Source organism: Myiozetetes cayanensis, unplaced genomic scaffold, assembly GCF_022539395.1.
Source record: "Myiozetetes cayanensis isolate MyiCay16 unplaced genomic scaffold, myiCay2020 scf28, whole genome shotgun sequence".
NCBI lineage: Eukaryota > Metazoa > Chordata > Aves > Passeriformes > Tyrannidae > Myiozetetes > Myiozetetes cayanensis.
The window spans coordinates 1,969,483-1,984,013 of record NW_026087499.1 but is presented as its reverse complement, the minus strand read 5'-3'; the positions used below and the strand labels follow the sequence as shown (position 1 = coordinate 1,984,013).

At 53.3% G+C, this 14,531-nt stretch overlaps 1 protein-coding gene across 1 annotated transcript; it reads left to right on the top strand.

Moving 5' to 3' along the window:
- Positions 1-264: 264 nt before the first annotated feature.
- On the top strand, positions 265-14,291 carry VWA1 (von Willebrand factor A domain containing 1). Its single transcript, XM_050322595.1, is given in 7 exon segments — positions 265-549; positions 5,343-5,453; positions 5,456-5,905; positions 9,286-9,564; positions 10,055-10,327; positions 11,344-11,613; positions 12,648-14,291. Coding segments are annotated over 7 exon segments (1,497 nt in total). The 5' UTR covers positions 265-476; the 3' UTR covers positions 12,689-14,291.
- Positions 14,292-14,531: the final 240 nt, after the last annotated feature.

Here is a 14,531-nt window from a genome sequence, read left to right as displayed (position 1 = left end):
CCCCCCCCCCGCTCCCTGGCAGCTGGCCTGCTGCCAGGGTCTCGCAGGGCCAAAAAAGTTTTTATCTACGGGGATATATTTTTCAAACCAGCCCAGCTGCGCTCAGGCTGCAACCGAATCCGCGCTCCTGGGGCAGGCTTAGCTCGGGAGAGGAAGAGCAGCAGGGGTGCCTGTGTGTGCCTCTCCTCCAGCTATTCCTGTCAGGATGGATTTATGACTCTAAAAGGAGTGGGGTGAGGGGGTGGGGGCAATAGGGGGAGGAAGGAAAATTGCCTCCGGGAGCCAGAGCTTGCACCACAGCCCAGCGAAAGGCGCGGGGAGGAGCAGCCGGATCCCAAGGCATGAGCAGCGTGGAAGTGGCACCCCGGGATCTGGCGGATCCGTGCGCGTACTATGACTGATCCTGAGCTTTTCATCTGCCTCCACAGAGCCCAGCCGCTGGATTTAAGGTAGTTTGCCCAGGACCAGGCTTTGCTATGTTGGCCAAGGCAGTGCTTTCTCTTGGTCTGTGGCTGCGGTTCGCTGCAGGACAGGACACACCTGAGCGAGGTGAGTGCCTGGAAAGGCGAGGCATTCCCGTGGTGCTTTCCCCCCATTTCATACCTCCTGCTCCTCAGAGCTGCTCCCGAAACCTTTTCAGGATAAAAGCTGAGGTTGTCTTGATGCTTGAGGTGTATAGTTATGCTTGTGTGTTCCTTCGCTGGCACAGGGGCAGAACAAACAAACCAACCTGTCTAAAAAAATCGCCTGTTGGAAATGTTGTCCTGTTTGTTTCCAGTAGGGAAAAGGAAACTATTTGAAAAACTTGCAGAGTTTGGTGTCATCATATGGAAAAAACCCTTGCTCCTCACTGGTACCTCTGTACTGAGGGACATGCATTAAGAGAAGTAAACCAGTGATTAACACTATCCTTGTCTTGCTCTCTTGCTAATCTCTGCGGTTCAGTCATCACAGTTTCTCTTTGAAATGCTTTCTCTTTGAAATGCTTTCTCTTGGATACTGTTCATGGAAAGTAAATGACTGTGGGTCAGTCCTGCAGAACTGACAGTGGGAAAAGGGACGTGAGGGAGGTGAATGTCTCATTCCTGGTCCCTGCCCTGTGGTGCTGGGTAGAGACTCATCCTGCACCGTGGTGGCTGAGCTGGTGCAATTCATTTTTGTGCTGCCTTTTTCCTCACAAGCAGAAAAGGTTCTGAGGCTGCAGGGGAAAGTGCTGGTTGTGTCTGGTTTTCACTGCACCTGGGAAGTGTAATCCACTGGGAAAGGAGAGTGGACCTCTTGTCTGTGTGGACAGGAGGTCCTCGGGCTCAGAGAGCAGCTCAGACTGCTGGGGTCTGATTCTGCCTCTGGTACCCAGAGCAGGCTGTGTCTACAGCTCAGCTCTCCTTGCAGGGTGCTGGATTCTGTCCCTCGGTGTCCCAGGCTGGTTCAGGAATGGCACTTCTGGCACTGCCACAGTGCTCAAAGTCCACCCAGGCAGCAGTTATTCCTATTGTCCTGCCACTCTGCTGCCCTGGGAGTTGTACGTGGCAGCTTCCCAGCCCAGGCTAAAAACAATGCTCAGACCTTCAGGGCATGTGACAAAGCGAGGCATGGCATTCCAGAAGGACTGTGCCTTGCTCCAGAGGCAGAGGTGTGTGTGCTGTGCTGCTGATGTGCTGCCTGGGGCTGCACTGCCAGGCACCCCGAGAGGAACGAACCTGCTGGTGGGGGAGATGCCCACCCAGCAGCTTTGATGTGGAGCCTCCTCAGCTCCTCTGGGTGCTCCCTAAGGCAGCCCTGAGTGAGCAGCTGGCCTGGGGAGGCTCCTGGGAATGGGCTGGTGCTTGTCCAGAGGTGCTGGGGTGCTGTGTCATCAACACATACCCAGATGAACTGTTTGAGAGTGCAGGATGCATGTCCATAACCCTGTTCCCTTGGCATCTGACCAAAGGTGAAGGACTGTGGCTTCATTCCAGCTGCAGTGGGCAAAGGGAAGAAGCTGCTGGATGGCCAGTGGTGCTTCCACATGCTCAGGAATGATTAGATTGTTCAGGGCAATGGGTACTGATTTCATGCACTAAGGCACAGAGTCAAGGCAGAGCATCCCACAGTTCCACCCCTTTCCTCTTTGGGTCCAGATTCAGATCTCTGTTGCAGCAGTGTAAAGTGTGACCATTGGATAGTCTGGGCTTTGATAAATGAAGTTAGATTGTCATTGCTGGGTTACTCTGGACTAGCATCAGCTGAAAATGGTGGGGATGTTGCCATCCCTGTGGGTGCAGTGAGTGAAAAATGAAGACTGGGCCCACCCATACCCACTGTGGAGGGAGCCCTTACTGATCTCCGAAGCACAGCTCAGCACCTGCTGGAATTCCATGATTCCAGAACTCTTGAGGTCCCAAATAAAACAGCAGAGACAATGAAACTCCTGAAAAGACCCTAAGAGGTGGCGGCACAGCTTCATTCCTGCCGTTGGGATTTGTCTGAAGGGCCATTTCTCAACCCTCAGCCTGAAATCTGTGGCACAGACGAGCTGGAACCTGCACAGGCATTTTGGGCTTTTAGTCACACCAGTTTATTGTGCTTGGTGGGGCTCAGCTCCTCCACCAAGGGTGTGATCAACCCACCTCCCCTGGCACAGACCCCTCTGCCGCGGTTTGAAGTGTAAACCTCTGCGTCTGGGAGAGGTGGTGCCTCTCTCCTCCTGCCTCTCACTGTGATCCAGGGGGGCCACAGGGAAGAACAATCCATGTTCCTCAGCCTCCAAACCTGCCTCCACTCCCAGGAGAACTTCCCTTCCCCTGCGTGGCCAAACGGCGAGATGAGAAGACAAATGTGGAACGTCAAGCACAGTTAACCAAGACAGGACGTGATCTCTTCTGGCTGTAATTACGCTCCACGAGCTCCAAGCCCCACGTAACTCAGGCGTGTGGCCTGAGTTCAGGTCCCAGCTGGGAGCAGGGGGAGCTCTGCAAGCGGATGTCTCCTGTCAGCATCACAGGGAAGTCTGGCCAGCTGTTTTTCTCCTGGAAAAGCCGACGAGGCAGCACCGTGTTTCCATAGTGACGTGTTGCTCCCGTATCAATCCCTTCCAAACACTCCTCCACGTGGCTGATGTGAGTTTATCGACTAGGCAGCGACAAGAAGATCCTGCCCTGTGCTCTCTGTCGTTCCCTGGAGCCAAGCAGAGCGCAGGGACACCAGTGATGTGAGATCTGCAGAGTCATTCCAAGCAAAGACCCGACAGGGAAACACTTGTGGATGCCTCTTCCCTCCAAATTCCCCTGGAAGCGCGAAATAATCACTCGGCACGTTGCCAAGGAGCCAATCATCGCTCGGTCTGGAGCGAGGAGAGTGCCCGAAAGCAGCAGCCGCTTGCGTAAGGCAGGGATTTCGCGGTAACCTCCACAGCCCCACCTCTGGCACGGCCCGCCTGCTTGGATTGGATGCGGGACAAGGAGCAGGAAGAAGGATGATGAGGGAATTGAAAGCCTAGACCTGAGGGGAAGGACGATGGGGTGCCCAGTGGCTTTGTAAGGGTTGCCACGCTCCCGGTGTAGTGAGAGCCTTTTGTCTCTCTCTCTCTCTTTTTTTTTTTTTAAATGGATTCTTTCTGCTGCCAAAACCTGAATGGGAGCAATTTGTTTCCATCTTATGCGGGGCTGAGTGTTGGGTAGATGGCGTTTGTCTGCATGAAGGATAAACCTTCTGCTCCACCCACAGACAGTCCCTTCAGCTCCCAAATACACCCTGCCCACCAGCGGGTTTAGCTGCTGGTTTTGTTAACCAGTTGTTAATCAGTTGTTGTTAATCAATGCAGGCAGAACCCTGTGGTGTCAGGCTGTAGCTGTTCCAAATTAACACAGCTACTCCCAGCTATGCTTAACTGATGGCCAGTGTTCTGCCCAGCTCTCTTGCTGCCCCAGAGCTGCAGGGCACAGACCCGAGGGCATGGCTGTGACTCTCCTGTGGTGTCCTTCTCTTTCAGTGGGGTGTTCCACTCTGGTTTTCACCTCGGTGCAGCTCCCTGCAGGTAGTTCTGGCAGCAGTGAGATTTCTGCTCCCTCGGATTCTGCTCCCAGGGCTTGTGCATGTGACCCTGTTGTTTACTGCTTGTGAGCAGTGTCCTCTGGCCATTGACCCCTGCCCTGCCAGGGCCAGAAGCTTTCACAGCTGTTTGTTGCAACATTTGGGACGCCAGTGACACTCCTGGAACCAGTGAGCAGCCGCCATGTCCTCCAGGGAGGTGGCAGTGGTGTTCCAAGGTCTCTCCCTGTGTCCTGCCAGCCAAGTCAGTGGCTTGAACTGCTCCCAGCAGAGAGAAAATAATAGAACATGCTGAGCTGGAAGGGATCCATCAGAATCATCCAGTCCAAATCCTGGCCCTGCACAGACACCCCAACAATCCCACCCTGTCCCTGAGAGCGTTGTCCAAATGCTCCTTGAGCTTCTGAGCAGTTTTGGGGCCGTGCCCAACCACCCTCTGGGGGAAGAACCTTTTCCTGGTATCCAGCCTAAACCTCCCCCCCAAAAAAAAAGCAGAGAGCAGTGGCCACATGTGCTTGCCTTGCTCCCTGCAGCCAGAAGCACTAAACAAAGCCCTGCTGGAATGCCAGTAGGAGTTCTGGGAACCAGTGGCAGGGACCTGTAGGTCACAGTTCAGCTGCACTGCGTGATGTGGTGATGAAATCGCAGTTGCTGCAGGCACACAGGAAAGCTCACTGGACTTCACTTTCATTTTCTGCTCAGCTCTCAATGCCAGGTCAGCAGGAGGGTGTGTCTGTGGCACAGGGCTGAGCTGTGCTGGTCACATGGAAATGGCTGTGATCCAGGTGGATGGCACATCTCCTGCCTCCTCCTGGCCTCTCTAGACTAGTCAGAGAATCAAAGAATCACAGGATGGTTTGGGCTGGAAGGGACCTTAAAGATCATCCATTTCCACCCCCTGCCATGGGTTGGGACACCTTCCACTATCCCAGGTTGCTTCAACCTGGCCTTGATGCTGCCAGGGATGGGGCAGCCACAGCTTCTCTGGGCAACCTGCGCCAGGGCCTCCCCACCCTCCCAGGGAAGGATTTCTTCCTAATATCCAATCTAAACCTATTCTTTGTCAGCTTGAATCCCCCTTGTCCTGTCACCACAGGCTCTTGCAAACAGTCACCTCCAGGTACCTTTCATGTCCTCCATTCCTGAAGGCTCCTCCTGATTTCTCCTGCTGTTCCGGGAGATCAACTCTGCCACATCAGCCAGTGAAGTCTCAGATTTGGCACAGGATAACCGAGCTCTCCTGGCAGGTGCCTGTGCAGGTTTTGGGTTCACATCCCTCCTCTAACACTCCTCCCTCTCCCTTTCCCCTCCAGGTCCCCGGCCGCCCATTTCCAACACAGAGGGCGACCTCCTCCTCCTGCTGGACAGCTCCGCCAGCGTCTCCCACTATGAGTTCTCCAGGGTCAAGGAATTCATGTGGGACCTTTGCAACCTTTCACCTTCGGCCCCAGAGACGTCCAGACCAGCATCATCCACATCAGCACCACGCCCACCATGGAGTTCCCGTTCGACCGGCACCTGTCCGGCGGGAGCCTGAGGCAGGCGATCCGGGGCACGCGGCAGCTCATGGGGGACACCAACACGGGCAAAGCGCTGTCCTTCGCCAAGGAAAAGCTCTTCAGCGGCGAGGCTGGAGCCCGGCCAGACGTGCCCAAGGTGCTGGTTTGGGTGACGGACGGCTTCTCCACCGACGACATCTCCGAGCCCATGCGGCTCCTGAAGGACATGGGGGTGACGGTGTTCATCGTCAGCACGGGCCGGGGCAACTACCTGGAGCTGTCTGCTGCTGCCAGCCAGCCCCCAGACAAACACCTGCACTTTGTGGACGTGGATGACCTGCCCATCATCACCAAGGAGCTGCAGGATGGGATCCGAGGTAGGCTGGGCTGGGGTTGTGGTCACGGGGAGTGTGCAATGGGGCTGAAGATGGGTTTGGATGGAAAAACCACATGACAATGCAAAACAGCCCAGAGGGAATCTCTCAAAACACACGTGTGTGTGGGCAGCAGCACAGTCTCTCTCTGCTGGTTGCCCAGATAAGCCCACTACTAATTTATTTAAGTGTTAATGAGGATGAGTTAATGCCTGGCTCTGCAGGGCAGGCAGTGGGAGAATCCCCCCAAAATCAGTGGTCCTGCTGGCCCACAGGTGCTGCCCTTGTAAACTGTCCACAGTGCTACAGGTCCATAAACCAGAGCTTTTGGGAGGTCTGGGACAAACATCTCTCTTCCCCTTGGAAGGTTCCGTGACTGAGTGGGACAAATTCCCTCCTGTTAGTGAGAGGAGCTTGTGTTTGTAAGGAGCTTTGTGTTTGTGTTTCAGTTGATAATGAAGGAAGGAGGCTCAGGCAGGGTATTCTCTGGATTCCTTAAAAACCCCACAAGCCTTTGGAATGAGTCATGCAGGTCAGGCATCTGTACAATCCCAGCAGAGCAGGAAAATTCCCCCACCTGCACAGGCTGTTAACCAGAGGCTTCCCATACAGGCAACGATTCAACCTCAGCAAGAGGCTGCTGACTGTGGGAGCGAGGTGTCTGAGCCCCCTGAACTTGATTTTCCTATTCAGAGTGATTTTTTTTTCTCCAGAATGTTTGTCTGTTTGGCTCTGTGCCAGCTGATGGAGAGGGAGGACACAAAGGTGTGGAATACACCATGTACCCAAAATGGGATGTGTGTGCCTGGGACTCGTCTGGGGTAGATCTGACTTCCCAGATACCCCATCATGGGCTGGCACTCCCTGAGATATCCAACTCCTGCAGCTGTTGTTCTCTTACAAAGCACACATACCCCACCACAAGGGTCCCTGCCAAGCTGCTGCTGCTGCCTCTGGTGGGCTGAGAATCCTCCGTGGAACCACTCGGTCTCCACAGAGAGAGATGTGCTGGACCTGAGGCAGTGCCAGCAGTGGAAGGGGTGCAAACAGCAGGGCCTGTGGATGGGTGTGTGTGCTCACTCCCCCTCTTTTTCCCTGGCATGTTGTCCCGACACAACAAGTCTGCAGAAGGCAGCTGCCAGCCAGCCTGGCCATGGCACAGCTGGCTCCTTCCACGTGGGAAGGAGAGGGATTCAGGCTGGGAGGGAGCACAGGCTCTTTCCACTGCACCTCATACATCAGTGTGTACCAAAATGGGGCATTTGGGGAAGGACCAGCCTTGTGAAACCAGGGCATTCCTGTGAGGTGACACCAGGTTCTGTGCTTGCACCCACTTGCTCTCCACTCAGCCACTTGAACTGGCAGCTGCTGACTTGTTCCATCCTCAGGCTCCACCTTCTGAGCCAAGTTTTGCCAGGGCCCGTGTGCCCAGCAGGCACAAAACATCAGCCACTTCCCATGGGTACTCAGTTCAGGGTGACGCATTTCTGGTCTGAAATGAAATCCTGGATAACTTCTGGAGCAGGGAAGGTTTTACTCCAAGCCCTCTGATGTTTTCACCTGGAATTGAATACAGGCAGAGGGAGGGATCTCAGACCTTGAATGTCCACCCCTGGTAATGGAGAAGTGTTTCCCCCCCCACCTCCCAGAATCAGGATCCTCTCCCATCCCTATCAAACCAGAGAACTAAAACCACCAAGCAGAAGTGGTTTGTCCCAAAGCCCTGCAGCACAGAGGGCACCCAGGGCTGGAAAGGTTCACCTGCTGCCTGGCTGCATTTTTTACACCCCTAGAAAGGAAAGCAGCAGCGTTCCTGCAAGTCTGATCCTGACCTTGCCAGAGTTCAGAGGATGCCAACAAACCTGTGGCTGCAAAATAGTGCTCCAAGTCACCAAGAGGCAGGAGGTGGAAGGAAAGTGTGTCATGAGCCCTCTCTGAGTGCTGCTGGATCCTGCCTGGGGCTAACACAGGAGATTAACTTGCTGCTTCCCTCTGGGAACAAGGAGGTGCTGGGAAGCACACCAAGGACATCTATTTTCTGGGGATTATTGCCCTCTTTATGTGCTTAAGGAATCTGTGATCTGGCAAGGAGGGGCAGAGCTGTTTGCTCTGGGCTTCCTGTGCCCTGTCACTTTGATATGCCCGATTTTTTCGCCGGTGTCCCTGAGCCTCCAGGCTCACTTGTTTCCATTCCCCGAGATTTTGGCAGGACTTTTGGCACCGAGGCATTTCCTCTGCTCCCTGTTCCGTCGTGGTTTGGCCACTGGTGTTTGTGGGGCTCACAGAAGGGTGCAGTGTCCCAGGACCTCTGATTCTTCTCGCAGCCTCTCCACGCTCCGAGCGGGTGGAGTGCTGCTGGCTGGCAGCGTGTGGATGGGAGGGTAGGGCATGGAGCAGGGAGGGAAATGTTCCTGCCTGCCTGGGAGAGCCAAAGAACAGCTCAGAGGAAAAACTGAGGCTGTTTTACTTGGTACAGGGAAGCTGGCAGGGACTCAGAGCAGCTCGGAGGAGGAGAAGCTGATCCTCTCCCTGCTAAAGGACAAGTCTGGGAGTGCAAAGTGACCCCATTTCGCAGGTCTGGGCAGACTTTTGTGCCTCCTTTTTCCTCTGTGCAGTGGGGAGCCAGACAGAACTACCCCCAGGACTCTGTGAAGGATTTAGGCATGAGCTGGAAGGTTCTATCATAAAGTTTCAAGGCTCAGGGTGCTTCTAAAAATTCTTTAGAAACAAAAGAGCATCTTTATGTTTTCATATGTCACTCCCCTGGAGAAACAAAGTCCTGTGTGTTTCTGCCCCTCTGCAAGACCAGAGAACACTGGAATTCTGCCCAAGATGGGCTTGGGAGGCCACACATGTGGGAAGGGTCAAGTAGCAGAGGAAGCTGGGGCAGCTGTGAGCATCAGAAGAGGTATTTGTGCCTGGCATTTGGGGTCTGAGACTCAAAGGTAGCGTGAGCCTTGAAGAGGAGCCCTCTGTGCAGGGGCAGGGAGAGGTGAGACGGCACAAGAGGGCTCTGAATGTTGAATGTCACCGAACAACAGAGCTCTGTGAAACCCCGTGGGCAGTGACCTCAGCTGGGGTGAACTGAGCTGGCTCAGCAATGCTGGGCAGTCCCCAGTTCCTGCCCCTTTTTCCTGGCCACTGGGCACTGGCAGAGAGCAGGGAAAAATGGAGTTCTTCACACCCCGGGCTGCTTCACACACAGGACAGAATGTTTGGCTTCACTGGGAGGTGATTTCCACAGGGAGCTCAGGATGGGCCACGCCTTGGTGACTTCAGGGATCGGCCAGTGCTGCTGCCAGCTGCATCTCCCACCCAGGAGGGCTGGGATTTCAGGTGTTGCACGTCCTGGGTGTCGATTCTTGCTCCTCTTTCCCTTGCAGATGTTCTCCAAGCCAACCGGCTCCACGCAGTCGATGTCACCTCAAGCAGCTTCCGTCTGATGTGGCCCAAGCTCCTCTCCCAGGAAACTGGCTACTACACCCTGCAGTACGCCCCAACAGATGACCTAGCAAGGAAGAGGACAAAGCAGGTGTCTGGGGCTCACACCAGCCTCCTGCTGAGCAACCTTGCACCAGAAACCACTTACGAGGTGGCCCTCATTCCTGAGTCCAACGTCCACTACTTCCCTCCCCAGACAACGAGGGTCACCACGCTGGCAGGTACGATGTGCAAGGCTGCAGCAGCTGCTCTGGGAACGAGGAGCTCCTGTCTCCTACCTGGAGGCTGGAGGAGCAGCTGGGGGAGAGGAGCGTGCTGGAAGCTGGTGTATGTGACTGATGGGAACTCTCTGTGTAAGAGGGAAGGAGAGGGGGAGCGCTCGGAGCAGAAACCAGTCCCTCTGTGCAGACATATGGGCCAGAGGGTAACTTAGATTTCTGCTGGATGCACTGAAAACCTAGGCAAAGTCAAGGTGGATTTGTATCTGATATTAATTTTTTGTGAGCAAGAACAGTCCTGGCTGGGTAGTTCTGCTCAGTCTATGCAGCACAGGTAGAGAAACCAATCTCTTAGGGCTGAGTGGGGTTGTGCTGGGTTGATTTTCTTCCACCTCCTGAAAGCCAGGTACGGTGCAGGTCAGTTATGCTCCTGTGACAGCATTCCTATGCCTTGAATTCCATCCTCACTCCCATCTCTCTTCGTTTCTTGCAGAGGAAATAAGCCCAGCTCAGGTTCTCATCTCAGAGTCCGGGCCACGCAGCTTCCACGTGAGCTGGGCTCCCACGCTGGACAGCGTGATGGGCTACCAGGTGCTGTATGGACCCCTCCCAGGGAACTCAGTGAAGGTGCTGGAGGTGGATGGGAGGCACAACAGCACCGTGGTGGAGAACCTGGCACCCAACACCACCTACCTGGTGACAGTGACCGCAATCTACAGGTCGGGGAAGGAGAAATCCCTGTCAGCCAAGGCGTGCACCCAGGAAGGTGAGCGAGCAGCACGAGGAGTCCCTGAAGTGTCCCTGTGTCTTTCCCACCTGCCTCTAGGTGAGGCCAGAGAACTCTGAATCCAGTTACTGGGGTGGGATGTCAAGGGGAAAGCTGCAGCTCCTGATGAGGAGCAGTGATGTGCCATCAGGGTGCAGCAGATGTGTGAGGACTGAAGAGAATCAGACACGCACAGCGTGATGGATGTCACAGGGGTTGCTGATGCTGCTGGTTCAGCACAAGCAGAACGGACCTGGAGATCCCTGGATCTCTCTAAAAGAGAAAGAAAACCTCCTTTCCCTCATGTCTCCTCAGTGCCTGTTCTTTGTGATTTAGCATTCGAGGGGTAGAAGTTTAACCAGCAGAAGCTTCTCCTTTGAAGAAATACCTGTGAAGGTATTGCAGGAGGCAAAGTCCAGCCCTTATCAGGACTCAAGAGTGAGGACCTCAGGAAATGACAGGGCTGAGGGTGTGGGAGGTGACAATCAGTGCCTAATGGTGCCAACAAAAGTACTTTGTGCTGGACAAAGTTAAGGGCTAATTAGGTCGAGCTCCTCCAGCGTGGAGATGTAGAGTTATGTTGGGTCAGTGCATCTGCCAGGTGTAAAAGCTCTGAGATTTTAATGGGAGGTGAGATTCCCACGTGAACCCAGGGGTTGGTGCTTTAAGCAAAATACCAGCCATTGGTAACATCATCTGAGTTTGCCTTTTTAAAGCCACATATGTCCAGTGTGGCAGCCCTCAATCACCACCCCTCCTGCTTCTGGGAGAGCAAGGAGAGGCAGGATCCTTGGCAGGCAGAAATCGGGCCTTTCCAACTGTGGAATGGCCCAGACTGGTTTAGTTGTCCCTGCTATCTTATCTTCATCTCTTGGCACTGTTAGAAAACAGTGAACAACACAAAGCAAAGCCCAGGCTGGCTGGCAGCCCCTCCTCGGGCTGGGGGAACAGGGAGGGAGGCAGGAACGTCCTCTCCACCCATCTGTCCCACAGTGACACGGATCTTCTCTCTGCAGAGGGCTCCAAGGTGAGGCACCTTCGCTTCGAGGACGTGGGCCCCAACACCCTGAAAGCCTCGTGGGACTCTGCTGCCGGGCAGGTGGTGGGGTACAGGGTGCGGTGCCGGCGGCAGGCGGGCCCGTCCTCGGTGCTCAGCGTGTCCCCGCGGGTGCACAGCGTGCTGCTCACCGACCTGGCCGCCGGCACCGCCACCGAGGTGTGCGTGAAGCCCGTGTACAGGAACCAGCCCGGCAGGAGGCTCTGCCGCACGGTGCACACGCAGCCAGGTGAGCTGGGGGGGGACAAGGCACCTCCTGTGGGGGCCCTGGTGCTCCAAACCCTCCTTAACACCGGTTTGCAGGTGTGAGAAAGGGCGGTGTTTATTCATCGGCACGAGGGATGTGGGGAGGAGAGCTCATCTCAAATGGCAGATGGACAGGGCTTTTTATTACACATAGTCATTCGATAGTCTTGCTTGCTTAATGCATATTCATTGCTTTGCTTTACACAGTCACACCCTTGTTGGAAGTCCTTTTTTTGGTCTTCCTCCTTGTCTTGGCCTCAGTTCTTGAGCAGCCACAGCATCATAGTATTTCACCCCCCAAAAAGTGTAACATTTGTTCTTTATCTTGTTAGGGTACACAGAGCTCGGTTTACGTGCTGTTGGTTTGAGTTCTGTCCCTTATCTAATTCTCCAGGGCTTCTCTAAGATTACATTGTTCCTTATTTGGGTATTCTGGGATGCTGTGAGGGAAGTTTCTCATATCAGCCCCGAGGTGCTGGAGAACCAGCCCAGAGGAGCCCTCTTGGCTGGAATATTCTGTGCTCATCAGCTGGCTTGTCCTGGGGCTTCATCACAGCACCAAAGTGACCCAAGATGGGTTCTGTCCCCTATTTTTTGGAGCAAGACTCCTCCTAGTGGAGCGTATGGCAGGCAGGAGGAAAAGCGTACAGTGGAGACAGACCTGGAACTACTTTGGGATAACAAGGGTGGGAACACTGCTAAGAGCTGGCACAGGCATTGGAAACACTTTAATTTAGAATATTGACTACCCTTCAACGTGGCTGGGACCAGGCAATTATTCAAGCCAGTTACTAAGACACAGCACATCTGCTTTCCTCCTCCTGCTGCCCAGGAGCCACTTCCTGCCACGGAACATGAAGGGATTCTGGACAGGCTGAAGTAAGAGCTAAAAAGAAGCTTTTTCCCAGCAAGAGGCTGGAGGGAGAGTAAAACCGACCTCAGGGGTGAGATCTCTGACTCAGTCAAATTTGGGGAAGGGTGGAGAAAGCTGACATGGTATTTCCTGTGCTCTTGCAGCGACAGAGGCCCAGGGGTACAGGCACCGACAGAGAGCGTGACGGACCGGAGGGAAGAGATTCCCAGCAGAACAAGGGATCCTGCTTGGACAAACACCTGGACAAAAAGGAGGGCTCAGGGGAAGCTCAGAGATCATCTCCCAGCCTGCACCGTCCCTTCAGGTGTCCTGGTGGTGGAGCCCAAAGGTGTCCTCAGCCAAGTTCTCTGAAAGCTTAAAGGTTTGGCTTGGCTGGGTGGAACAAGCAATCTGAGCAACAGATCCCAAATCCATGCCCTCTTTTATAGGAATATGCCCAGCAAATAACAAACAGAAGGCAAAGTGGTGAACCCTCACTCTTGCTTGCTTGCTGCCTGTTCTCTATTTATTAAATGTCAACACAGTTTTATTTTTGCAGCTTCTGAGCACTTTCTAGACTTGACTGTTCACTGCCCTGGCCTCTCATCCAGGGTACTCTGAGGAAGATTCCGTGTGGCCAAATCCATTCCTGCTCTCAACAGCCACTGAACCTGGAGTCTGAGAGAGCAGGAAACTCAAAACCCTGGGAATTTGCTTTCCCAGTGGGTTATTCCAGAGCTCTGAGCCCTCAGCTGAGCTCAAGGAGCAGCAGTGAGTCCAGAAAAGCCAGACAGCAACACCATCTAGAGCACTTATTTTTGTTTCTCCTCCAAACAGCAGTGCAGTCCTGCCTGGCTCATCACCACTGCAATCATTTCACCAGACTGGATGTGAGTCCTGCTGTCAGAGCAGCTATATGGAGATTAATCAGCCTGTTCTGTGACTAATTGCAGGCATTAAGTCTCCAGCATTATCATTCCTCTGCACACACCTAGCCCATATTTAGTGTCTTGTCCTGGGCTTCCACCCAGTGCTAAGCTTGAGCTACACTTCAAAATCAGGTTTTTAGGGGAGAAGAGTAAATCTGATTCTTTCCTTTTGGCCCCAGGCTTGAATTTGCTGTCACTGAAGCTCCCCTGGAAAGTGGAGCTGGCAAAAAAAAAAAAAAAAAGAAACAAATTAAATACCTAGTGACACAGCAACTGGTCTCAAAATTAGAGCTGTAAAGAAATGTAAATACTTCTCTGCTAAACCCCAGATCAGTGGGAACACCCTCCCTCAGTAGCACCTGCTCTGTTTTAAATGTATTGCTTATTTGTCCTACACGTGGAACTCGTTTTTTGAAGCTGTGCTGGTTTTTTTTTTTTTTGGAGAGCCCCACTCAGCGTCCCAAACCCTGCTTTGGACTTCTTAAAACAGCTCCTTTGGGAGCTGAGAGGAACTTTATCCCTGGCCTTGTCTCCTGAGTGCTGAATTTTATCACCTGTAGGTTTGTGGAGCATTTTCCAAGGTGTGTCTTGCCCAGGAGGAAGGGATGGAGGGAGGTGAGTCACTCATTAACTCCATAAGGAGATTTCCTGGGATTTGTGTCCTTTGGAATGTGCATTTGGGACTGATTAAGCTCCTTGCTGAAGGGATGATCAAGCCTCTGGAACCTCTCATGCAATAGGATGGTCTTGTTCGTTCTTGCTGTAGGACAGAAATTAAGTTTGCACAACTCCCTGCGTAGTTTATTAATCCATTAACATGTCACCCCCCTCCCCCCATTGTAACACACCCCTTTGGAAAATAATTAAATATAAATACAAGAGCTATTGAATGATTACTTTGTTCTCGATGGCACTAAGGGCAAATCTGGGGAGTGTAGCTTTTATTTCAAAGCTGGTGTTCACAGAATCATAAAAGCTGGGAAAGACCTCTGAGATCACCAAGTTCAGCTGGTAAATCATCTTAATTTTAAATGGCTGGAAAAACACATGACTTCACAGTCTGATTTACACAAAACCTCACCCCCATCCCTCAAAAAATGTGCTGGAAATATATAAATA